The 26674-nt window shown below is 41.1% G+C and overlaps 1 protein-coding gene across 4 annotated transcripts in view; it reads left to right on the top strand.

The window, feature by feature from the left end:
• TMEM241 (transmembrane protein 241) overlaps positions 1-22001 on the top strand; it is a 51112-nt gene extending 29111 nt beyond the window's left edge. For all 4 annotated transcript variants that reach the window (XM_042835986.1, XM_042836009.1, XM_042835994.1 and 1 more), the window contains 2 exons: positions 17689-17753; positions 21302-22001. In XM_042835986.1, the coding sequence (XP_042691920.1) occupies positions 17689-17753; positions 21302-21362 (126 nt within the window). In that variant the 3' untranslated portion in view covers positions 21363-22001. The remainder of the gene's footprint in view (positions 1-17688; positions 17754-21301) is intronic.
• Positions 22002-26674: the final 4673 nt, after the last annotated feature.

Consider the following 26674-nt stretch of genomic DNA (forward strand, 5'->3'; position numbering starts at 1 on the left):
GAAGTCCTTCTGGGGGACGCTTAGGAGCAGCTCCTTCAGTTATTCTGCGGGGGCTCTGCAGTCTACATTTGTGAAGGCTTTCAAGATCCAACTGCACAAAGTGGTGAGCAACCTGCTCTGATGCCCTTAGATCAATTCCTATTAAAATTACCCCATGATTTGTGAACTGAGAGTCTGGCTGTACTTGTCGTAAGTTAGTAACAGCTTATCTATTACATTATCAATAGTAAATGCAGTCAGAAAAGCTAATCTGACTCCTTTTCCCTTGGTAGATATTACTTAGTTTTCATTACCCTCAACTAGGTCATATGAAAATCACAACCTTGTTATGTTGTTGATGATCATAACTTTCTTACTACACTGAATGAACTGTTACCTTAAGAAAAAGTAAACTTGCACAATATGCCTCTTTACAATCTGTGCTGAGACTATTCTTTGTTAGTTTGGGGTTTATTTTTGGTTTTGTTTTTTTCTGGCTGTAACAAGAAGGGAGCAGTGTGGCTCATTTTTGCTTTACCAACTGTTTCAACGTTGTACAATTCACAGAGTTTCTCACAAATTTATTCTGACTGCACAGATTTTAATGCCTTACCTTTCTTCTTGCTCCTTGGTGTCAAGTCAGCTGACCTGAAATTTACTCCTACATTCATGGTTTTTAATTCTCTGGGCTGGAGATGGGAATAGCTGTCTCTGCTAGTAGGTATCGTGTATAACAAGAAATGGTTCTACATGTGGTATTTATGACCTATCTGTAAAAAATTTAAGCAAAGATGTGTTGTGAAATATACTTCAAGCAGTTTGGGTCCATCCCAGCTGAAGTGAATCAGAGCCACAAAGTCTGGACTGGATCAAAGCTTTCCCAACAGTCAAGTATTTCTAGATTTGTGGGGGTTTGGCCAGGTCTAGAAAGAAATTAGACAAAGTTTGTTCTAGCCACTGTTGTCAGTGAGATTACGTGCCTTTGTAGCAACTGAACGTTTTAGCTTGTATCACTGTGATAATTCAATCTGTTCTTTAGCCTTAAAAATCAGCGTGCAGCACGTGGTGTAATTACTCATCTCACTTAGAAAGATTTTTGTAACAGAACAAATTAGTTCTTTTCCTACTGTAATTTCTAACCTAGTGCTCTAATTATATACCTTGTCTCCAATTCAAAGAGGGAAATAAGCAATACAGATATGAGATATTTCTATAATTTCTGAGTAATTTTATCAAAACTAGCAGTTTCCTCCGTGTCTTCCATTAGTGTTTAAAGCTCACTATGAGAATATTTTAGAGCTCAGTTATACCCATCTGAGACAGTATTAGGACCATGGAGGAGCTGCTGCTCTGAATGCTGAAATGCAACTGATTCTGGGGTAGATGACAGTGAATGCTTCAAAAATTCAGATACACATCAATTTTAGAATGGGACAGACACAGATAGGTAGAAAGCAATGAGCTGAACTTCAGGCTGTTGGCCTGCAAAGGTAAGGGTTGACCTACAGCTCCTGCAAAATTCTCACCAGCTGTCTTGCAATAATAAGGAACCACTGATTTACATATGGATTAGTTAGGAAGAATTGTATCTACCTGATTACTAATGCTGCTTCCTGCAAGTGTTAGGAGGCATTATCAGTACATACTGATCCAACTCAAGCCTGGGTGAGGGCTGTCTCAAACACATCATAAGCCATGAAAGGCACAAAAAGTAGTATTGTAAAAATATCTTCAAACTCAAGTGTACAACTCCTTTAAAAAAAAAGGGCAGGGAAGGGAAGGGAATTGATGTGGATAAAGAATACAGATAAAAACTATTTGATTTTGGACTTGGAGAATGAGATCCATTGGGGGGGGAGGGGAAAGGGGAGAAGTCTGGGTAACAACAGCAACTTTACATTCCCACTCGAGCATTTTTCTTGTATTGAGTAGTGCCCTAGATTGTCCTCTTAATCTCTCAGTCTGACTGCAGTTTTTACCAGCAATTGGAAAGGAGAAGCACTTGAGTCCAGAATATGTTTATCCTGCAAATGAGCCAGGAAGAGAGAATGCTGTAGCCCTCAGACAGCAAGCAGCACAAGCCTCTAGGGAGGTGCAGAGAATTGCAGAATCTGTTTTCCATTTGGATGCTTTGCACCTATGTGACTGACAAGCTGGGGGCTGAGATTGCTGCCACCACTTCATTTCTTGTTAAGTATTGATAGACCAATAAACTAACCATGAGATTTAGTTGGGTTTCTTTAGGGATCCAAGGATACATTCTTTGTGAAGCCCACATATTTGGCCTTCCTGCCCTCTAATATTTCATTCACTTAAAAACTAGAGCTGGGTAATAACTTGCTTTTACAGTGCTTACTTTGGCGGTAGCAACTTAATCATTGCATGAGGTCTTTAAGTTCTTTCCTGTAATGATTTTTGATAGCTTTCATGTCAAAGCATTGCTCTGTGCATAGACAGGTGAAGCACAGGTTCCATCTGTGTGCATAACCCTGCGTGATGTCTTTGGTGACAAACACACTGCACTTGTGCTGTGAAAGCAAACATTGTGCGCGTTAGTCATATCTGTATAGATTGGTGAGGAATGCCAAAAAATTGCTAAAGTGATTTGAAAAGCAAACAAAAAAGTTGTTTAAAAGCCCAAGAAATATGGAATGGTTTGTCATAGCCTTGCACAGATTTAATCCCCAGGAGAGCAGGGATTTGAAGCTGGATGAGATTTTTTGTTTTAATTTGAAAGCTGTGCTAACATTATGGGTTGTGTACTGGAAAGAAAAACTGGAGATGCTCATATACACAGACAGAAGCATCTGGTGAGAGTGCTAATGAGCCTTAACAGTGTTGTCAGGGAGTTTGTTTAGATTAGAGCTGCCAATCTATATCTGATGATTAAACCTGTTAGTGCCTCTAAAAATCAAGCAGCAGAAATACACTGCATCATGAATAGAACAGAACAGTGTTATCTCTGAACTTTCGGCAAGATACTTGTTACTTATGAATTTATACTCCTATTTCTTATTTAGTGTTATCCCAGTAAAACTTGTGGCAGTGAATTCAGCTAGATTCCAGTGGAAACCTCCTGAGACAAATTTTATAAGGAGGAAGAATGAAAGGGAAGGGCAGTAGAAGGTGGGTTTAGGATTTTCTCTTTCTTCCTCCTTTCTGTGAAGAAATGAAGTTGAATAACTGCAATCAGACTGCACTGAATTTTTCACAAGTTTTTGTACTTTGTCAGGAAGAAAATTTATGCAGGAATATGCCTGTCTTTTCTTTATGCCCATCCAGTGCACAATTGTTTAATCTCTAGTGTATCCGAATCATGTTGGAAGCTCCTTGGTTCATAAGAGCATCTACCAACAGCTGCTTTGGTTCCTTGTTTGTTAACTTTAGAAGCATTTGCTCCAGGTCTCCCTGTATTTTATGCTGGCAGCCAGGCATTGCAAAAGTAGTTCTGCAGGAACATCTGAAAGAACATCTTTTCTGCAGGTCCCACATAACTGACTGTTGTCCACTGTACTTATACCCCAGAAGTTTTGGTCATCCCCCAGAATACCTAAGAGCCATTCAGGATGTCTCCTGTAGTCTTTGATTTTTGGTTTTGTGTCTGTGCATCTGCTCTTTAGGTCCCCATGGTGTCTTGAAGAGAAAGCATAGAGTATATCCATATTTATATGATAAAGGATGATAACACTCCTAAAGATTGAAAAGCACTGACATTTTTTATTAAAGCAGAAAGTCACTTTTTTCTTCACTTCTCATAAAATAGAGAGGCTACAGCAGCAAATCTTCTGGGGCTCCTAGCCTGGTTATGCTCACTGTTCCTCTTCACACATAGCAATTGACTTAAGAATTGTATCTACTTAATTTAAAGAGGCAAACCAACTCAGAGAAATAAAACAAATTCATCTCTTTTCTACATGTTTGCAGTTTTACTCCTTTTCCTGAAGCACATGCACTCCTAATGTCAATTTCTTAGTTCCTGTCTTGCACTGCTACTTAGCGTATAAGTGCTATAAAATATTGTCCATAACATCAGCTCCTTACTTCTGCTCAGCGGTGTTTACTTACAGAAATAAGTGCCATTGTAAGAGTCTTGCTATTGGCACCAGATGAAGCAAATGGCTCCCTTGTGCATCTCTGCCCTGTTGGGAGAGGATTCCGGATAAACGCTTGTGTTTGAAGATTTTATGTGTGTATCATAACCAGAAGAATGTGTTTGGCTGCCTGGCACTTGACTGTTTGGTTCTACTGCAGACTGAAGTTTCTCTTCGTGTGCTGCTGTACGCAGGCGAAAGTGACTGTGAGATTCTTGGCTGAAATGATGTTGCTTTCTTGGCATGGGCCTTGCAAATCTTTATGCAAGAATGTCATAAACTCCCACTGCAGTTCCATAAACACAGTATGAGCTGCATGCAAGGCTGTCTCAAGATATCTGCTCCCTTGACCTGGAAAAACTGCAGATGCAAGGCAGAGAATCTCCATGTGAGAGGGAGATTTGTGTGCTAGCATCGACCAGTCTGTGCTGGTGGTGCACCAGTGGGGTTTGAAGTGCATCTGTAACCTGAGAGAGGGCGTTTCCACAACTATATGCTTTCATGTGTGCCAAGGAGGAGTTAAGTAGAAGTGAGCTTCCTCTGTCTCCATGCTAAATGTACTTTTACGCACGTGGATATGCACGCACCTGCATAAACATGACTAAGGATGGTAAAAATTCTCATTAATTTGTGCTCAGCCCTCACTGTATGAAATATGTAATTTTATTCTTGACACACGTACTTGATTCCTGTCAGTCACCATCGGGATGGTAAAATACCTAAGAAGAGAAAATGTGTTTCTCAGCTGAACTTGAGGAGCTGGTGAGGTAATCATTGTGCTCTTAACTGCATCTTATAGATTATAAAAAAGACGAGTTGCAGAAACCTGTAAGTGTAAGGTTTTGAGTAGTTTCCATGGAGACAACTTGATAGTTACATTGTAGCATCCAAAACTAATTATGCCATGTAATTGTTGGGAAGACATCGGTCTCCATAACAACACCTCTGTGCTACATGACCACTAAGCTAAGTGGCACAGGCTCCCTGCGGCGTGAGCACAATTCAGAAAAGCTGTCTTGTAAGAATAGCTGAGATTTATTGGAGATTTTGCATCTCCAAGTAATGGCAAGTTTTCAGATATTTATTAACAGGCATTGTATAGAGCTACAGTTGTGTATCCACTGAAAATGGCAACTGCACAACTTCTGGGCATGAAAGGGTCACACAGATAAGTACATAAGATGTGTGTTGCAGCTCAAGGTTAGTATTGCACTACGATACGTGCTCAGTATAATAGATTTACAATCTCAGCATACACGAATTGATAAATTGAGCCCAAATAGATGCTCTGAATTAGTTTTTCTTCTGTCCATCATTAATATCCAGTGCACTGTGCACATTTGGGATTGCCATTCTCTCGAACATAAAGATAACTTCAGCAGTGCTGATTTGGAGTATTTTTTTCTCCCCTGCCCTTGAGAGACTGTCTCTATAGATTTGACAGTAGAAAATAGCAATTTAAAAGTAGATTTTGCCTGCTGTATGGAATTTTGAATTGCAGAGGGTGCAAGTTTGTCGGTTCCTCTGCGTAATTGATTCCCATTCTCCTGTGTTTCTATTTAGTCTCCTAGAGTTAGTTATATATGGAGAGCTGAGGCTGGGGGATGAATCATAAGTGTGCCAAAGAGATGACAAAAGAATAAGGACTGGGTTGGAAATAGTTTCTATCAGTAATACTGATGTAAATGCCAAAATTATATGGGAAAACTTCGCTGTCTAACATACCAATATAGAAGATTTCAAAATTTAATTGATGTAGGCTTCCAAAAATGACCAAGAAGTAGCCAGGTTCTTCCCCTTTCTGGTTCTTGGTTCTTTTCAAGATCTGGATTGCTGGCTGCTTTTTTTTTGACTCTTAGAGACCTTCCTGGGTGAGATGTCTCCAAACTCACAAATCTTGAGCCTGATCATTGACCTTTGATAGGCACTTGGTGTCGCATTCCAGGCTGCTTTCTTCAGAAACTTCTCATGGCAGTGAGATGATGCTGTCTGGAATGAGTCTTCCCATCTCTCTTCCCCTTCCAGCTCAGAACCAAAAATGAGCAAAATCTCAGTGCATTCATTTCTCAATCTCACTCTGGATAGTTTCTTAAGGGTTTAGATTTTGACTTTTGTTGAAAGCTAGCAAATGGCCGTAGAGCTCTGGGGGAGGCAGACTGAATGGCTGATATCCCCTGCTTTATATTCAGTCCCTGAAAGATGTGGTGCTCAGGGAAGGTACATAAGCTTCACACAATCATGGGATATGACTGCAGGCTGTTTCTGTCCTATCTGTAGCTAGCATGGGAAGGAAGGTGCCGACTCCAGCTTTCTCTCCATGCTTATTGCTATGGATGGCTGTCCCAAGAGGGCAGAAGGCAATGGGTCATCTTACAGAGCTTCCTCAACATTACTAAGTGAGTGCTTGGCCAAAGGCTGTGGTCGCTTCCATCACTGCTATGGGACACTCTGGGACTGCTGACGCCCACAGTGCTGAATGCGTAACCCTGTGTTGTTGTTCATAAAAGGCCTTTACTCAAAATGGATTGGCTGTGTTAAAGGATGTGTTGGCCTTAAAAAATATTTTTTCAAGAATCATTTCTTTAAGGTTTTTGATGGAATATTTTGACCTTTTCTATCAGTGAATGGTTAGAAAGCCTTGGAAAGCTTGTTGGTTTTGAATGGAAAATTAGGGTTAAAGAATACCAATTCTTCTCTGCAATCTTTAGCATAATAATAATAATAGCATGTTGATTTATTTCCATTACATCATTACTAAAACAGCAAAAACACATCAGAAAGTGGCAAGGCAAAGACTGTGGCTCTGTTACTGTTGGATTGTACGGAAAGGGGTCAGCAAAGGGTCTTAGTTATCTGGTCTGGGAATTGCTTGTTTATGAATCAGGTTTTCCCAAAGGAGCCATGAGATGGGAGATACAATAGGAAATGGACTTCATACATGCACAGAAATACCAAAGCTGTATGTGGGGGAGAGATGTTGATGGAAACTTGCTATTTTTTGCTAACAGATTAAAAAAAAAAAATATTTAATTACGCATCCCAAAGTTTCCTATGCTATTTTTGGTACTAGTGATATCCCCACAGAGTTCTGAGTTAGTCATGACAGAAGATTGCTTTAGTATCGACAAAGAGTATGAACACTTATCTAAGTGTTTCTATAGGTTATAATAATGGGAAAAGGGCATTATATTGCTTTTCACACCTAAAGTATTCCCCTTAAACTAGATGTCATTGTTGCCTCTAACAGTGCCTTTCAGCAACATTTGTGCTCTCTGTGCATGGTCTTTTATAGCACTTATAGCAGTGATCCTAAGGGCAAGATGAGGTTTGAAGATGAACCCAAAAAATTCTCAAGCATTGCACTGACAATGACCTGTGACCCTGTAGTGTCAGGGGTGTACCAAGGTCAAGACTGCAGAGGTCAGTGGTAGCATATATCTCATCCTGTCTGTCAAAGGATCGCATTTGCTGATGCCTGTGCTGTTTTTACTGGTTGCATTCTAACACAAAGATGTGTGGTGGTTGGCCAGAGATGTGAGTTCCATTGCACGTCTGATAGTACTCACAGTGCTGCTAATCGGGGTTTCCATCTGATGCAGTAAGAGTGTAACCAAAACATGGAATTCCCCAACTGCGTGGCAGGTTGAGTGCCAACCTGTCTTTTGGAAAAATGTTCGTTTCCTTGGGCGCATGGAAGCATGTTGATGTAGCCTATAACATATCTGCCTTTGTTCCCTTTTTTGCCTTGGTTACATCACTGTTGAAGTCTTCTTTCAGAGGTCACGGTCCCTTGCACTCTGTTCTTGGATGCTTCCAGAGAGAACTGAGAGTGATGGAAAGTATCAGCCTGGTTAATTTGGACTTTAGTGAGAATTATGAAATGGTGGGCTGAATTGTGAAGAATTATCACAAGTCTCTAAAAGCTATCTTTTCCTACAAATACAGTTTTCTACCACAATGCCAATGTATTCTACCTCCAGGAAACTCAGGCTAATTTTTCTCATCTTCATGGACTCAAACTGCCGAGAGCTTTACTCTCTGCTCCCTAGATTCATTCCCTGGACGCCAGCTGAGTCATCACTGAGCCACTACTGTGGGGAGGTCACAGTTCACCTGTGAGGAGCTTGGAATTGCCTCATCTTTCACCTTTAGTCTGAGATCCTGATGCTGTAAGGCAGGCTGTTAGAGTGATCATTCCTGCCTGATCTGGCTACCAGCCCACCTGCTGGAGCCTTTGGATTTTGGAAGGAAGACAGACACTGGCAGATGCTAAGCTCAGTCCTTTGCAAGCAGCCAATTTCTTTTGGGCCAGATACATATAGCAAACTGTCAGTTTGCCTATTCAATTTGCCTCTGAAGTGTGACAATGAAAAATAGGGTCTTCTTACGTGGGTTATCAGCCTTCTCTGTCTCTTACAGTAACCTCTATTTCATAATCTCATAAGGGTTAGATGAGGTGAACAACAACTTGAAATGCCAAAAGGCTACTGCTGAGCTTAACATAAGATGAAGTGTATTTTATTGCAGTATTTTAAGAAGCAGAACGTTAGAACAGCTGGCCATTCCCCAGAACTAAAAAAAAAAAAAAAAAATCAGACAAAATAAATACTTCTTTAATACAGCAGACCATATTACTGACCAGTAAAATTCAGTAAAATACAGTGCTGAGACAACTGGCTGTAAAGAAAAAAGAATGCCATGTTTTTTTTACAGGTAGAGATCCACTCAGATGGCATTAGTGGGTTCCTAGTATTTTCAGCAGAAGCAGACATCATGTGAAAATCTTTGTGGGACAGAAGTGGAAAAACTAACAAGCTGCATGCCAAGGGGTATAAGTTTCCCATAAGCTAAGGTCAATATAGAGATCCCTTTTTTTCTCTGATGTGTGTGTTAACTGCAGACTTGCTGCAAATTCTCCTGATGCCTCTGACATCAACCAGTTAACTTTTTTAAACCATGCCTTGGTTCACTCCAGTTGGTGTTAGTGATCTTAATAGTTAGAACACTCACTGCCGCTGTTGTTGCTATTTGACAAATGCTTGCTCCATTACACAAATATTTAATAATTAATAAAATAAGAACAAGGTGATGAATCATGTTGCCCTGCCAGCTTCTGAGATCAAAGGTTTCAAGAGAGAGATGAGATGGCAGGAACAGTTTAAGGCCATTACAGTAGCAGGTCAGAATGCAAGGAAAAAGAGACTCCTCAACAAACTGAATGGCAAAGGAAGAGAGCAGTTCAGCATTACAATGCATGAAGCAGGAGGCACTGAGACTTAGTTTGATATAACCAAGAAAAACACATGTATTTAATCTTTTGATTAGATATGCATTAATAGTCAGTCTTGTAGCAGCAAGAAAAGACAAAGCACTGCTCAGCAAAGACAATCAAAATTACTTGGCCTAATGAAGCCTTTGTTTACTCCTCTTTAAATGACCTTTTTTGCCCTTATTTGACAGGTCTTCAGCTGCTACATGGATTGTGCTTCTCATCTGCACAACTTATCTAAACAGATGCTATTAGTCTGGTGCATATATGCCCACTTGTTTGAATCATGATTGATCATGATTCTGTATCAGCAAAGCATGCTTCAGGCAGAACTTAATTTCTCCTCTGTACAGATTAAAGCTGGGAGAAATATCAGTATCTGGATTACATTTTCAGTGGTCACATTTAAGAGAAACATTTAAATATAAATAGTGGCACAGTGAGAATTGAATTAAGTACTATAACCTTTCTGTACTTTATAGACTGGAGGTTATCATCATTATCAGCTATCCCATCAGTCCCAGAAAGGGGAAATGTATGTTTTGACCATTACATCCATATATAACAGAGGGCACATGCTTCTTCATTTTGTTTTCTCTTTTTTATGAAAGAAATCTGATGTTTGTGTGAAGTGGCTCTTTGGTTTCCAAAAAGAAGAAAATCTTCAATCAAATACCATCTTTTAAAAGAGGCAGAAGTTTTTTATAAAGGCTTGGGATATCTGTCAGAATGAGTTATGAGTATTTGTAATTCTTCAGTCATATCCCATCAGTGATGTATGTTTATGCATTTCCATGCTATATATAGTATGTGTGTATATATGAATGGTTGTAGATGTGTGTTTATACACTGGTAGGCCTTCCTGAAATAGGAAGTCTTGTTCACATCTGATTATTATAAACATGACATGATATCCTATCTTTCGTAATAGGAGAATTTTCTCACACAAAATCTATTAATTAAGTCCAGTAACCCACATATCCATCTTTACTTTCTGTAAAGTTGGGGTCTTGGTTGTGTTAGTCATCGCATCCTGGAAACAAAAAGTATATACTAAATACAGTACTGAGAAAATGTTCATAGTTATGCTAAAAAGTTGAGACTATACGCCTATTTCCTGAAGCATATGCATGTCCAGGCATGGAAAAACAGGATTTTCTGACTTTTACAATCCTGCTAGATGGAAGTTGGAAATCCGCTTTCTCATAGCAGTTGAGGAGCTAAGAGATATAGATCTCCTCTGTGAGATACTCTGTTTAGTTTTGGTAGACATAAAAAACAAATGAAACTTAAAAATACTCAATGATTTTGCTAAATGTGAACATTTATGCTTCTGCTTTGAAAACATGTTAGAGGGCATTTTGCCAAGTTTGTCATTTATTGAATGACTCTTCATCCCTATGCATTGAATGCAACGTGTAGGTGGTTTTAAGCGGGTGAGAAGTTAATTGCTATGAAAGTCAAATTGGTTAGTTTAAACTAGAACTAAGTTTTATCTTTATTTTTAAGTGTTCAACTGCCAGTGCATGTCTAGGCACTGACTCCTTTTGAGTCACTGTATGGGGAACCAATTGATTTTGCTGTTATTTTTCTAATAATGCTCTAAAACTGTAATTACAAAGGACAGAGGAAAGTGACCAAGCCTCTTTTGAGGAAAATGTACTTTAGCGAAGCTGTCAATTTGTGCAGGCATTTAGGCAGATATGAAACAAAGCATCTCAAAGAGATCTACAGCAGCTGGTATAACAGCTGTTTGGCTGAATCCATGCTTTGTGGATTGTGAAATGGCCAGCTCTGTTACCACTGCCATGTTGCCACCACTCTGGAGAAGTTCTTATTTCCATGGCAGATCACTCCCCGGACTGAGCTGAAATTGAACAGTGAAGATTGGTTTTGGTCTGATTTTGCTTGCCAAACAGGTGATGTGCAGGTCTAGGAGGATTTGCTGTGCACAGTATCTGAAATGATAAAGGTACTTTATTTTGACTGATGACTATGGGAGTAAAATCATATACTTCTTTTTTCCTCCACATTTTCTTTGTATTTTTTTCCCTTCTCTGTTCAAACAATCCAGATGTGACTTCAGTTCTAGTCCCATCCTATCTTTCTTGCAAGGGAAGTTGTGTTGTCACAGTTGTCATCTACAGCAGGGATTTTTGTTCCACTGCCTACTCTGCCCACCTGAGGTAGATTTCCTGTGCCTGCAACAGCCTCCAGTGATCATTGAGTTTATTGGTGTCTCTGAATGTCCAGTGCTGACTTGCTGCAATTTGTGGAACTTCACAGTCAGCACCTGATCTACAAAGATCTTCTTCAAGTTCTGGGTTATTTCAAAGGGTTTCTCAGTGCACAGTGGACTGCGCTAGTTAGGGTTTAGCTAGGGGAGAGTCAGGTCCCTCAGTATTCTCTCATATTTGACTGTCCCAGTCAGTGCCTTCTTTCTTCATCTGCTTCTGGAGCTGCTAGATCTCTGAATCAAAATATTCTTGCTAAAGTTCAGAGAAGTTACCCCCTGGCAAAGTCTGCCTTACATTTGAATGTAGCAAGATGGAGGAAAGCTAGATAGAGGTGGCCAGTAGTCCAGCTGAAATGAGAAATGTATGTAAACAAGGAGGAAGTGGAACGGTGTTAATAGCTCAGAAAACCACTGGAAGATTAACTGTTACTTTCCTGCTTTGAAGTTGTTGTTTATTGCAAGATCTCCCTACCTGGCAAGCGTCTTATACATATACATATGCTTAATCTCAAGTAGACGTACACACAAAAGGGATGTAACACTGAAATTTGGTAAATTCAAAGTCCCTTGAGAAACAAAAGAACAAATATTGTTAGTCGTTTTTACCCGCTGTAATTTTTGCCTTTTTCATAGCACTGGACTGTCTTGATGTAGCTGTTTCCAGCAGTACTAGCAGTGATCCGTTTCCCTGGCGATCTTTGACAATTATCTTAGCAGCTGGTTAAAGCATGCAGAACAGGGACACAACAAATATTACGTCTGTAAAAAGCTTGACGTTGCTTTAATTCCACCAGCAGGGTGAAAACAAAGGTTACACACATCAGAAGCTTTTTCCTGATCTTTTGAGAAGATGACCTGATGATAAATGGAAGATTTATTTTGAACAGTGAATGAACTTGATGAGCTGTTTCAAAACACTGTCTTTGGATGAAATACGCGTTTTTGTAAGGACAGAGGTTTTGGCAGTTTGGGGAAGGGAGGTTACAAAGATTGGCTGTGTGTACACAAATTAAGGAAAACTTCATTATAATGTATTCTGTGTTCATTTGCAGCAAGAACTGTGACATTAACTTTGTAGTTTAACAATGAATCAGAGGAAATGTACTATTGATGTGGTATGCGCAGATATAGTTGTAATATTAACAAAATGTGGTCGTGTCTGAACTAAATTCCCCATGTCTTTCAGTCTCAGATAGGAAGATTAAATGAGAATCTGCATTTTGAAAATGTCCTTATTGGTGTTGTTGGCGATATAAATAACAAGTTCCCAAACACTTCAGAAATGTTAGATTTTCAAAATCCAAAGTCAGCTTTTGCAGCTTGAAAATCTTTCTCTACGGTAACTGTGAAGTCAGAGATGGAGAGGATCAGTGATAGGTTGGTTAGAAAGGGAATGTTTATCTAGCTAGTTCTCACCCATTTTAATGAGGAACTGAATTTAGGAATCTTTCCTAACCAAGAAGCTTGAAACTTCTGCTCATCCCACTTGTTGTGGGTTGAAATTCTAGAGCCCCACATTCCTCTGCCTGGTCAGGCTGTGGTGTGCCAGTACCCAAAGCTCAGCCTTTCTAACACCACAGAAGAAAAACAGTTTTTCCTCTAAAGGGATTCCTCACAATCCTTACTCCAGGTTCTTTCACCACTGTTCATGCTTTACCAAGTTCTGATGAGTTATCTTTGACGGCTGCCATTTCTGCAGTGCACAAACTCTGGAGTTTTTGCATGTCTCTCGACATTAGGTAAAAGGCTCCAGCCTCTTTGGTTTCTATTTCACTGTTTGCAATGTTCAGTTCTTTCCTTATCATTGAATCTTGTCAGAGTGTGCCACTCCCATTCAGAGATTGGAGCAGGGATCTCAACAGCTTTGTTTTGTGCTGTGAAGACCATGATATAAGTTGAGGAATGAGCGCGTTTCTCTGCTCTTGCGGCTTTTCTAGCTGAGTCCAACCCCGCTTCTAGTACTTGCAAGCATCAGAAGTAATGACAAGAAGTGAGTTGTAAAAAGCTATTGTTTTATAACAATTCTCTGTGGCATAATCCAGGCAGAGGACAGGGTCACCCTCTGTTTTCTTGTCTGGTTCTTCTTCACTCGTTCTATTGGAAGGTCTATGGAAAGAAATCCCTTCTGGTTCTTGTTTGTTTGTTTCATTATCTAACTACTCAGAACCAGTCTTTACTCCAGCAGTCCTACAGAATGCATAGAATCATAGAATGGCTCTTGGGTTGGAAGGGACCTCAAAGATCATCTAGTTCCAACCCTAAAGTTGTCAGTCACTAAATCTGGCACTAGACCAGGCTGCCCAGGCCCCATCCAATCCCGCCTTGAGCATGTCCAAGGATGCTGTGCTCATGGTAAACATTCCTCTAAGCTTCCTTCTTCTCCTTCCTGGTGGGATTTGCAATCCTAGCTGGTGCAGACTGTCTGCGTTGCCGTGCAAGCTGTTTCAGGTAGAGTAAGTTAGGGTGGACCAATGGATCGGCCCCTGGAGCAGCGCAGGAAATCGGAGCGCTCTCCTTTTATTCACAGACCTGGTTCCAGATAAGTATCCCACCACAAAGGTGCAGTTATTTCCTTCAATGCTGATATGTCTTGTGAAGAACTGAAACTGTTCTTCGTTGTGACAACAAATGTCCTTTGTAATGTGCACATTTTTGTTAATGTATAAAATAACTTTAAATAAATCAGCAACTGGAACTATAAAAATAGTTGAGATTAACGTCGATAAGTGTTAACTGTGTGCTCCCTTCAAATGCATGTTGTTTCCATTCTACAACAGAGTGACATGGTAAATGTAGAATGGTTTATTTTAAGAAGTAAAAAAAAAAAACAATCTTTTTTTGGGGGGGGGAGATAGACAAGGAGGCATTTGAAAAGATTTCTCAGGAACAATTTCAGCTCACATGGAAATGTTTTGTTAGATGATGCTACACTTGGATTTTTTTCCTAATCACTGAAAGCTGTTTCAGAATGTTGCGAAAACGTTCACAGCATAAATGTTTTTAAAAACAGCTTCTGCAGCACTGCACAATCACAGTTCCTACAAGCACGCAAGTAGCCAGAGCTCATGGAACTGTTCCTGTTTCTAAAATATTTGGGGTTCGGCCATCATGTCTCAATCAGTTGGGAGAATTTGTAACAGTGTCAAAATGTGGGGAGGCTTTGTTCAAAACAGACTGGTTTTAGCTAATTAAAATTTTCCTTTCCACCTCCTAGTTTCAGTGGCTCAGCACTAAAATAGATTTGAAAGTCATTACCTTTTAGTTTGCTTGCTTTCCTTTGTCTTGCAAGCTCACTCCTTTTCCAAAAGCAGCTGAACGCCTAGGAGGACAACTGTGACCTTTAAGATGAAGAAAGAGAGATTACTGCACTTAGCGTGATTTTTATTTCAAAGGACATCCAGAACATCAATGTAGGTGTATTTTCTTAAAAGCTAAATACATGTGCACTTAAAACACTTCAAGAAATGCTGAACTGTAGTAAAAGGAAAATTGGCTTCTGAACAATGTGGCTGGAGTGCCTTTAGAGTCTTCCCTTGGAGCAAATCTGATGGTTAGATTCCCTGAAAACTTGTTTCTTTATTTTTAAATGTGCACCTTTTACACAAACGATCAAAGCTGGACATTTTAGTGATGTTTTTCTTTCTTTCTTTTTTTTCCTTATGCACACTTACTTCATGTGCTCTTTCCAACCCACATTTTGTTTCTCTTTGGCACTGAGGCACTCTTACATAACTTTTCAAAAATACAGCAGTGTTCTGCAGCGATGGTCCAAAAGGCTGCAGCCCGCAGGAGCATTTTTGCAGTGTTTTGGGATGGTGGCAGTAGAATGGTGTATTGTTTTTGATAAGGCCTGCGCTCACAGGGTTCTTAAATGCTTGTTTCTCTGCTCTTGGCCTCTTCTCAAGATTCTGATAAACACGACTCTAAGATGGAGTGGGCGACACAGCTTTGACTTGTGTCACTTCTCAATTGCTGCACTTTAGTTTCTTTCAGGAGAGCAACTTAAAGAAAAGAACACTCTGTAAATGTCACAGCTGCCATCTTTCATAAATTCATGTTTACATGCTTGGTAATGAATGCTGTGTATTTTTTCATAATAAATTAGCATTAGCCTAAGATAAGCTTGGTGCCAGTAATTCCACGGTCATTCACATTGATGTAAGTGGGAAGCTTGTGTAGATCACTGCAGCTGCTGCAAGGTGTGCGAGGGGATAACGCAGCCCTCTGGTGTGAGATGTAGCTGTATGTTGGAGTGCTGCATTGGAACTGACAGATATCCAGCCTAGCATAGATAAAGTGCATGAAAGGTGCACCTTCAGAGTGGTCAGGCTGCTCAGACTGTGTCAGCTCCCTTTGGCTGCAAATGATTATGGAACAGGTCAAAGTGTGACCTAAGCGTGAACAGGTGAGTTTTGAAGAATAACTCTCAGTTTGTGGCTCATCCTGCTCCCATCTCAGTCTCTTCTGGGTGTGTTTACTTATTCATGTGTTCACCTGTGTATGTATTTTACTGACATGTAGCTGAGGGCTGCCAGGTTTACATTATTGCCCCCCTCCAACTAACTCCTTCAGTTAGGGCTGGAGGACTGATGTACAAGCATTTCTTCTCTTGTTGCTTGCGGTCCAGATTCAGAAACCTGTTTTCTAAAATGCAGCCATAGCAGATACAATGGGTATTGACTAACACACTGTCAGCTCGACCTCTGGTGTGCAGAGTTTACTACAGAGAATCATTTACTTCCCTGCTGGACATGTATTTGTGTTTTAACAGGTCTCTAATAGCTTAAGAAACGAGGTTTCTACTGTCTCTCCTGAGAATCAGCTAGACAAACAACTATTAGGAAATCTTAGCTGATAATTATTTAAATGTTTTGTTTCTTAATTTCATCTTTTGACTTGGGCAACTTTGTGTTATTCTAAATAGTTGCTTTCATTCCTTGGTGCTCATGTTTCCCAAGTATTTGTAAATCATTCCCACAGGCATTGCTTATCCTAACTGTTGACTGCAAATCAATCCCTGCATCTAATGACTCTGTCACTGTTCTCTGAACTCTTTCCATCTTACATTATCCATCTGGCAACAAAATGTGCAAAACTGAGGGCAGCCTGCAGATGTGGTAGCTCCATAACAGGGACTGGGATATGTTGTGAGCCATTCTATGTCAGGAACTAGCTGTTTCTGGGATCAGTGCTGCAAAAATGTAAAGTCTTGTGCCCCCATCTTCTCAGCCCAGACTCTTTGGTGTAAGAAAAGATTTCTTACCCATTGAAGTTGCATGGTTTTTATTTACCTCATTCTCTTTTTTCTTTTTCCTGTCCTCCCTACACCCACAGATACACTTCAGGCTCTCATTCTCATCTGAAATACGAGGCTCTTAAAACCTGGCACCTGACTGATCTCCCCAGTCTACATTACTGTAGGCAAATAAAAACTACCAGATTTCTACAACTGGCATATGCAGTAGGGAACCTTCTGCTCTGATTCCATGCCTCTACTGTATCCCACATTCTGTAGGAGTCAAAATTCAGCTGCAGTGTGTGATAGTTGCATTATGTGCTCCATTGACCCCCTAACCTAATGAGAAGCAAGTTTTCCTAGAATCATGGGATGGTTTGGGCTGGAAGGGGCCTTTAAATGTCACCTAGTTCCAGCCACCCTGCGATGGGCAGGGATACCTTGCAGTACATCAAGTTGTTCAAAGCCCTATCCAACCTGACTTTGAAATGTGATTCCCAACACTACTCCATATTTCTGCCCCAGGCTGCTTGCACAGCTCTGCATCCCCCAGTGTTGGGCCTTTTTCTGTTGTTTCTGGCCAGAGGAGAAAGGAGGTTCCTCTGTGTAGGCTCTGTTCTCACATAGGGGAGGGAGGTTTGGCAGGAATGGAAGTTCCACCTTCAGCAATGACTCCCCACTTAGAACAGTCCCATTGGGTTTCTTCTGCCCACTGACTTCCTATTTTTGCTATGGAATCTAATGGTTGAAAAAGCAAAGAAAAAAAAAGTGACTATGTATGCAGAGATTTAATTTCAGCTAAAGTATTTCAGTTTTCATTTGTGATATCACAAGGTCACAAGGTTGTTTTCGTTCTTTTTTCCTTTCAATTTTACAGGTTATCACTGCTAGCTTATCACCGTTCTTCTTTGCCATGACTGCCAATGTACTGACAATTTCTTGGTAAGTGCCTACGTGGGCTTTGTTCTTAACAGCAAAAATGAATTTCCACACCATGCTTCATGTGGAAACACTTTTCAAATGGCAAGTTCTATTAGTGCCAGTAATATTTTAAATGTAAGGAGAACCAGGTGCCCGATGACGGATTCAGTATGGTCATACAAATAGAAGATTGTTTCTTCTGCCTCTGTGGGAGAACGTGGACGTTTTGGACAGTAAGCCCCACCATAATTCACTCAGTGTGTTTTACAGCTAGATAAATGGATGCAACTGGCTCATAAATGACCCATTCGAAGTCATACTATAAATCAGTGGCAGAATAGGAACTAAAATGTAGGAATCATGGTTTGGTAACAACGTCTTTTTAGCCAATGGATCCATGTTTCTGAACAGGCCCTAATGACATCTGTACTGTGAATGCAAAAATACGAGTAGAAAAATAATAATAATGATCTTCTTCCAAAGCTGCATCTGGATTTTGTAATACATGGCCACACCTTACAAATCGCCTATTCTGAAACTTTTAGGTGGTAATGCAGAGCATTGGATTGCAAACCAGAGACGGTGTTTTTGATCTATGTTTGAACAGTGCTCAGCAAAAGGCAATCCCAGTCCAAGGCTGATGCACCTTAGTATTTCTGCCTTGCAAAAAATACTGAAGAAGGGATTTTATCGCTGGGGATAGATCTGTTACTGGAAATAGAAGTCTGCTTGCTGTTGAAAAGCTGTAGAGTCAAACTGTCCTTCAGAGTTTGACTGTCATTCTAAAGATTCAGCCTAGCACTGAATGAAATTAGCATGTTCTTTTTCCAGGTGTGATGAAGAAGTTACAGAAAGGAAAATCTCCGTTTAAACTAGCCCCACATGTGTATGTGTGAATATATATCCCCACATGTGTGTTAGGTACATGTAATCTCAAATACTAAAACAAATCAGGAGTGCTTTTTTGTAGCTCTAGAAATACATTATGTGGCCTATGTGTATATGAGACTGAACTAGTATCAATGTACATACTATGCTCCTGGTACAGGCCGTTAGCTTGCACTTCCTGACCATGTTTACATGTATCTTCAATCTGTCCTACGTGCTAGGGGCAAGCTTTTTATAATACAGATATCACATCATATTCACTGACGTGTATGCTAAAAAAAATGTGTAGCACTGGGAACGTGAACACACGAACCCATATAGCTGCACATGCTCTGCGTGCACTGAAAGCAAATATAAATAATGAACACATCTGCATCATTAAAAGAAACTTCTTGTTAGCCCTTAGACCACTGTTATGCTTTCATTGTTACAATTCAAAACCATATTTAAGTCCCATTATTGTTTGTGTCTTGGTATTGCCTTGGCAATCAGCAAACCTCTCAAAATAGTTTCTTAGATGATAGCAGCTGCAGAGCACTTGTGACTTCATTAATCACTGAGTTTTTTAGTGTTGCTCCAGTGTTGCAGTGGACCATATCATACATTAATTTCTGAGTGATGATCAAATGTGGTTAGCTGTGCCTTCCACAATAAACAGAAGACAGAGCATTTGGCAGATGGTAAACCAAAGGTTAAAAAAAAAAACAAAAAAAAAACGTTGGCATTTAGCCATGGTTTTTAGCTCTGCTTCGTCTTGAAGCTGTAATGATGGTTTCTGTTGGCTTGATAGTTTGGTGAGTATGGGTTGGGTGGGCATGAGGGTGCCTGAAGTCCTACAGAAGGGAGTTCTTCTCCTCTGATGTTAAGCCATAAGATGTTAAAAAGCAATTTAAGAGCAAGTACATTTTCATAGAGCACTGGTGTATAATTTAGTATCTTTTGTATAGGACCACTTAGAATGCTACAGCAGTGACAGGTTGGGCATTTTTTTAAGCCTCCATTAAAAAATGTAGAAAATATAACTATAGAAAGAAAAAAGGAGAGAAGAGATCTAGACAGGCTTGAGCAGTGGGCCCAGATGAGAGTTGGGGCTGTTCAGCCTGGAGAAGAGAAGGCTCCAGGGAGACAGGAGGGTGGCCTTTCAGTATCTGAAGAGGGACTTTAGGAAAGAAGGGGACAGACTCTTTAGCAAGGTCTGTTGTGATTGGACAGTGGGAAATGGTTTCAAACTAAAGGAGGGGAGATTTAGATTGGTTATAAGCAGTTTACTATGATGAGGATGATGAGGAACAGGTTGTCCAGAGGGGTGGGGGATGCCCTCATCCCTGGAGACCCTCAGGGACAGACTGGATAGAGCTCTGAGCAGCCTGGTGTAGCTGCAGGTGTCTCTGTTCATTGCAGAGGAGTTTGGCTAGATGGCCTTTAAGGGTCCCTTTCAACTCAAATGATTCTATGATTCTAAGAGTCGTTTCTAAAACTGTTGGGTATAGCCCTTCATATATTCTCTTGTCTTTTCTCCTTAGAAAAAAAGAATTATTATTCATTATTATCCATCCTCGACTTTCAAAGAAAACAATGCAGAGGATGCGTTTGTAGCTGGAGATGAAATCTAAGCAAGACATGAAGTTAATCTTCTCCAGAAAGCGCTCATGTACTCATGGACGCATGTGGTTTAGATCTATTTGTAAAGCATGCAGTCCTCCCAGCCCCTTGATCCTTGGTGGTAGTTCCACAACCTGAGGTATTCCATCCCCAGAGCAATCTGCCCAGCACCTACCTCCCAGGGCTGCTCACTGAGTAAGTATAAGGCTGTTGTTACTAATGTTTGTTCCTCTCAGGATCAAGGGGAGTATGTGATCTCTAAAACACCAAAACTAAGGATATAAGGGAATGCAGTGCTGTTAAACACCAGAGAGCCTTCAGCTTCACATGTCTGTATTTTTTCCCTTGGAAAAAAACCCAACTCTTAAAAATGAACTTAACAAAAGTTTGTTTTGTTTATGAAATTCATTAAGGAGCTTTTCTGTTTCATAAGCTAACTAAGCCATTAGGCTCAAAGGAAAGGTCAGTACACTCAGATTTGCACTGTTATGAAAGCAGAGAAGAGTTAGTTTCCTACCCTGTTCCTCTCAGATTTGGGGATTATTGCACACGTTGAGTGGCTTGACATCTTAGTTCGATGAATGGTTTTGGTAGTAAAAACCATTCATCCTAATTTGGAGTCCTGCTTGTAGCCCGAGCCTTGGAGAGCAGTGTGCCAGCACTGTGCTGTGAGCAGTGGGAGAAGGAAGCACTCGGGAACCGCTGCCATTGCAGACTGGGCAGCGCCTTTCCAGCAGCTTACTCACAAACTGCAGTAAGTGCAGGGATTGCTATTGACCTCCCCAGGCCAGGGGGATCTCCCCAGAGCAGAATACAGTTATCCTCTTCATTAGATGCAATCTTCTCTATGTAGCCCTAATACATAGAGGAGTACTTTTCTGGTGGGATCAGTAAAATAGGATGTTTCTTTTATTGACCTCTTCTTAGTAAGACAAAAGAAAACATCACCAGGGATACTGTCTCTAGGTTGAAATATATTTAGACAAATGAGTACCTTTCTCTTCATGTTGTGCTGTTTGGCATTGTATCAAGTAAAGGGACTTGCCTGATGCTGAATTTGTGGTATCCTTTGTTTACAGCCTTGTGATCAGCGGAGTTGGAGAAGCTTTGCTTGTTTACACTGAGAGAACAGGCACGTAAAGAGGAACCAGATCTCAGCAGCTGGAAAAGAGCTGACTTGCAACCCAGAAACCCTGTCACAAATAAAATACAGCAGCAAGAATGAAGAAGTGCAATCAAGCACAGGGAAAGGGACCTATTGTCTTTTTTTTTTTTTTTTTTTTTAATTAAGGAAAAACTATGCCATCAGTAGTGCTGGTAAGAGAACAGCATACTTAGTAGGATAATTATGAGCCTTTGCCTCAAAGCACAACACAAACTATTTCCAATTGATGTGGTAAAAGAAAATCTGCTTGGCCTCATGCCTATGACTTTGTGTAAGAACCTCCCAGTAGCAGCTTCTTGCAGAGGGAATTGAACTCAGGAAAAGCGGCGTTCCCCACTGGATGCCCCCAGTTCTTTTGTTGAAAGCTGACAGCAGGTTGTACCAAACAATGTCAGAGCCCGGATCCTGCCGTGAATTCAGTATCAGGAAGGATGGCCTTTGTTTCCAACTGTTCAGTAAGCAGCAAGCTGCTGCACGCAGGTCTGTAGTCACGTTATCTGAGCTGGCACAGTGATAGAGGCCATGGGGCTTCTGGAGATAATTCCCACATGGAACTGTGGTGGGTTGACAGCTTTGCCAAATGGGGAAATGAGCAATAAATCTTAATGTCTGTAGTTCATGCTCTTTGTGTGTTTTTTCTCGTCCTTTTCCCCAAGATTCTTCTTGAAGTCTCTGAATTTTTGTCAGCTGGAAGGGATGGAAGGACTCACACTGTTCCCAGTGGTGGCTTGTCTCTTGAATTATTGAAAGAGGCAACAAAAATTATAAAACTTCAATGAATGTCTTAGAGAGTGTGAGGCAGTTTATCTCAAGTGTTCTTAAAGTAATTTTATTTCTGGTTGCTTAATGGATGCTCAAAATTAGTCTTGATAAATTAGTGCCTGGGCAAGCGCTCTGTATGAAGGTCATATTTAATGTTGAGTTGATAATATTGTGGGGAACATCTACATGGTAAAGGGAGCTTGACAGCAAGTTGTCAGTGAGAAGAGGGACTTGTTTTGAATGACATTTGGCATCTACAAGAAACGGTTTAGTAGCTTAGTGGGTAGTAATGGTGATAGGAGGATGGTTGAACTAGATGATCTTGTAGGTCCTTTCCAACCTTTGCTTCTGTGATTCTATGATCTAAGCTGTGGTCCCTTAGTCTGAATTGACAACGTTTCCTTCATAACCAGGGGAACGAGAGGGAAGCCTTCACAGAAGTGACTCTTCAGGAATAGATTGCTCTGTTAATGGAACTGAAATACCTTCTGAAATCTTTCTAGCTTTTAGAAGGCTGCAGATAACTAAGACATACCGGCTTCAATCCAACAAATTCCACCAGCTGTGATTTAAAGCATAATGCATTTGAACTTCAAATACAATCCATTGTCTTACAACCAAGACAGATTTTGCAATGAGTTGCTGCCAAATGCTTTGCCTGGAAAGATTTTAGGTGAAAATTAGTTGATATTCAGAAAAAAAAAACAAAAAAACTGTAGTTTAAAAAAGGATTCCGAGGAGTAGTCAGGCCTGTGTGATAGATAAGCTTATCTCAGTATAAGGTCTGTTCTCACTGCCTTGTTGTCCATGCATGTTGGATTATGCTCAAGTTAACTTGAGTCTGGAGTCAGCCAGGTGGTAAAATTCAGCTTTCAGCAGAAAGAGGCAGAGAGGAACAAACATGAAAGAACAATGGGCTTGAACATAAGCACTGGTCCTGAAAGCAGCAGGAGCCATCAGGCACTGAGTTTGAAGCCATGTTCTGGGCCATTGAGCACCCGGCCATGGATCCTCATTGTTTTGCAGCCTGTGAATCCAGACATCTCCAGGAGTGATGTCTGCAGCATGCTGCCCTTCCCTGGGCATTCAGCTGTGCCAGCCCATTGGGGATCCTTCCCGTGGTGCCTTCCTGCTGTTGTAGCGAGTCTTCAGCCAGGAGGGACAATGCTTCCTCATGAGCACCCAGAGGGACAGCCTAGGTTTTGCAATCACAGATTAAATGTTCGCTCTGGGAAAAGCACCTCATGCACCTCTCTTGCATAACTTTCCAGAGCTGGCTGCAGTCCGGATTTTTTTCCTCACTCTCCTGTCTGTGCTATTCATAGCAGTGTACCAAAACCCACAGCACCCACGTGCTTCCTTGCTGGTGGTCTCAGTGGAAAGGCAATGACCAGTTCAGCAGTGGGTGTTCCTTAATTCCAGAGGGAATTTGGGACGTTTGTGGGAAGGTCGTTGAGCTGAGGTAGGCATGGCATTGCCTGGGTTCTGGGGAATCCATTTTTGGCAGCTGCCAAATTAGTATTTCTCCACTTAGTGAGTCTACTTCATAATTATTTACTTGTGTGTATGTTAAACAGCATTGAGCTGCTTCCTTCTGCTTTTCATTTTTATGCCTTACCACAATGTGCTTGTATTTATAAGTAAAAAATTGTAGGCTTCAGCTGATCACCCCCATAAACCATGAAAGAAAACAATTCACAAAAATGAGGTTGGGTTCCTGTGTCCACCATGGCAGGGAGGAAGCAAACTCTGAAGCAGCCTGATCTGCTGCTGGTGAGCATGGCCCCTATGGACCAGCACAGGTCCATCCTGCTGAAGTTTCAAAGTAAGGTGGAAATGGAACTCCAAGGCCTTTAAAATCCATCTTGGTGCATTCAGAGCAGTGCATGGCAATGGCCTTGCAGTCGGTGAAGTACTTCAGCTTTTCAGCCTGTTTTTAAGGAGCTCCTGAAGGCCTGGCAGTTCCTGAGGACTGGGGAGAGGTGGGGATGTGCTGCTCATCCTGAGGGGATGCAGGTCGATGGCTGCCTCAGCGCCGCTGGGGTCAAACTGCTCTGGCGGAGAGTTCTGAACCACACAGAGCTTTTCTGATCTTATCTTGCTTATACTTAATTTTTCTTTTTTTCTTTTTTCTTTTTTTTTTCCCAGTCTCCCTGAAGTAATTGGTTTGCATTATCTGCTGCCCACGCATGGCCTGTGTGTATGGCTGGCCTTCAGGACAGAGGCTGCTGAAGTCAAGTGGCCTGGAAGAAGCAATGTAGCTATTAAAATTCTTAGTAAAACATAGAAATACCTGTTAAAAATAGAGTTCTGATTTACTATTTTTTTTTTCAATCAACTCTTTTGGAGCTGGTGGAAGAGTGTATATATATTTATGTTCATGTCTCCCATCCTCAAACAAGGTCTGAAGAATTCAAGAAGTGTGATGTAGATATAAAATATGTTTTGCCAAGAATGTTTCTATAGAGTATTGAAGAAAAGTTAGTTACTGGGAGCTGTGCTAAGGAGAGGAGGCCTTCTTTCAACTGTTTCACCTGCAAACTACAGGGGATGGGTGCTTAAAGAAAACTCCACAGCAGATTTGTCTCACCCAAAGCAGAAGCTGAATAAGCAGCTTTCAGGCAGATCATCTGCTATGCGAAGCAGGCACCAGACCCAGTGTGAGACCTTAATCCTGTTCCAGACAGGAGCAGGGGGGTTTTGTCTGAAGAGAAGGTGTGGGGCTGGGATGGATATTGGGGGCAGGAGTGGGAAAAGTTCATGTTGAAATAGTTTTGTACCAGGGGATAAAAAGGGAAGACATTTTTTCTGGAAATGTGTTGCTTATTCATTTCTTTTTTTGATTAAGACACATTACAAATAGATGGCTTTTTAGTCCCAGAAAGGAATTAAAGGAGCCCATGAGGGTTGCGTAACTATTTCCATATTAACTGCCTTGTTTGAGGAGCTTAATCCTTTTGAAACTGCACTTTGACCTTGTGCAAGCTTTCATTTCTGCTAGAAAAGTGATTATTTTGGGACAGTATTGGAGGAAAAGTTGGGCTTTTAGTTTACTGAGATGGGAGATTGTGTAGTCCTTGATCTTGGATGAGAAGGCATCGCACAGGGCTTTCCTTCCAGAACAGAAGGGGATAGCCAGCTGGCATGTTATGTTCTTGATTTGATGATAGATAAAATCATTTTTTCTCCCACAGTCATGCTTGACAACATGCTTAGTGTATTGTGTCTTATGCTTGTGATGAAGATTTAAAAGCAGATGGCTCAGAGCTGGTTCAGTCACCACTTTGGGCCTCTAAAAGAGTTAAATGCACAGTTCTATAAAACAGGCAATGTCTTTTCCAACCTCTTCCTCCCAGCAATGAATGGAAACCCTGTATAAGCTCCCAGTCCTGTCTTAGGCAATACAGTGTAACCTCAGGTGCTGGGGATACTTAGAGCTTCTCTTTCTGCTGTTTGCCCTCATGGTCCCCATCCCTTTGTTGCTCCTGTGTGTTGTGCAGAAGAGCTTGGTGGCTGATAGCCCCATTTTAGGTCCCATGTTGGCTCAAGCTGGGTTTCACTGCACATTTGGGAAGCTGGTGGGGACATAACTCATCCTAGTAGGAACCCCAGCTCTCCTCACAATCCTCCTGGTTGCCAGAGACCATGAGCAATCCTTCCAGCCATGATCTCTTGAGTATAGAATCATAGAATCATAGAATCACAAGGTTGGAAAGGACCTACAGGATCATCTAGTCCAACCATCCTCCCATTACCATTGCTACCACAAGCTACTAAACCATATCTCGTAGCTCCTCATTCAGACAGCATAGCACAGAACTTCCCTTTCTCCAGCACTGTGCTCCTCCAGAGGGACAAGGACAGGCTCAAAAAGTGGGTCCATGTGAACATACATGTGAGGTTGAGCAGGGCCAAGTGCAAGGGCTGAGGTAATCTAAAATATATGTGCAGACTGGGGGAAGAACTCATTTAGAGAAGCTCTGCTGAGAAGGACATGGGTCCTGGTGAATGAGAAATATAATGTGAGCCAGAAGTGTGTGCTTGTAGCCCAGAAGGCCAATGAGGGAACCTCATTGTGATCTGCCAATACTTGAAGGGAGTTTATGAGCAGGAGGGAAACTGATTTTTACATGGTCTGATAGGACAAGGGGCAATGGCTTTAAACTAAATGAGAGGAGATTTAATTAGATATTTGGAAGAAATTCAGAGGTTGGTGAGGCGCTCGCACAGCTGCCCATGTAAGCTGTGGTGCCCCATCCCTGCAGGCACTCAAAGCCAGGTTGGATGGAGCCCTGGGCAGCTGAGCTGCTGGGTGGCAGCCCTGCCCATAGCACAGGGTGGGACTGAGTTGGATTTAAGGTCCCTTCCAACCCAGGCCCTTCTACGATTCTATGATGATTCCTTTGGGGCAACACTAATTGTTTATTTATTAAATGTCTACAGCTTTATTCAAAGAATTAGAATGTAGGATAGACACAGAAGCTAAACATTTCAGCAAAGCAACTTTTGTTTCCTTATTATACTC

This window comes from Centrocercus urophasianus, unplaced genomic scaffold (genome assembly GCF_019232065.1).
Source record: "Centrocercus urophasianus isolate 14NV4802_14NV808 unplaced genomic scaffold, USGS_Curo_1.0 seq_11, whole genome shotgun sequence".
NCBI lineage: Eukaryota > Metazoa > Chordata > Aves > Galliformes > Phasianidae > Centrocercus > Centrocercus urophasianus.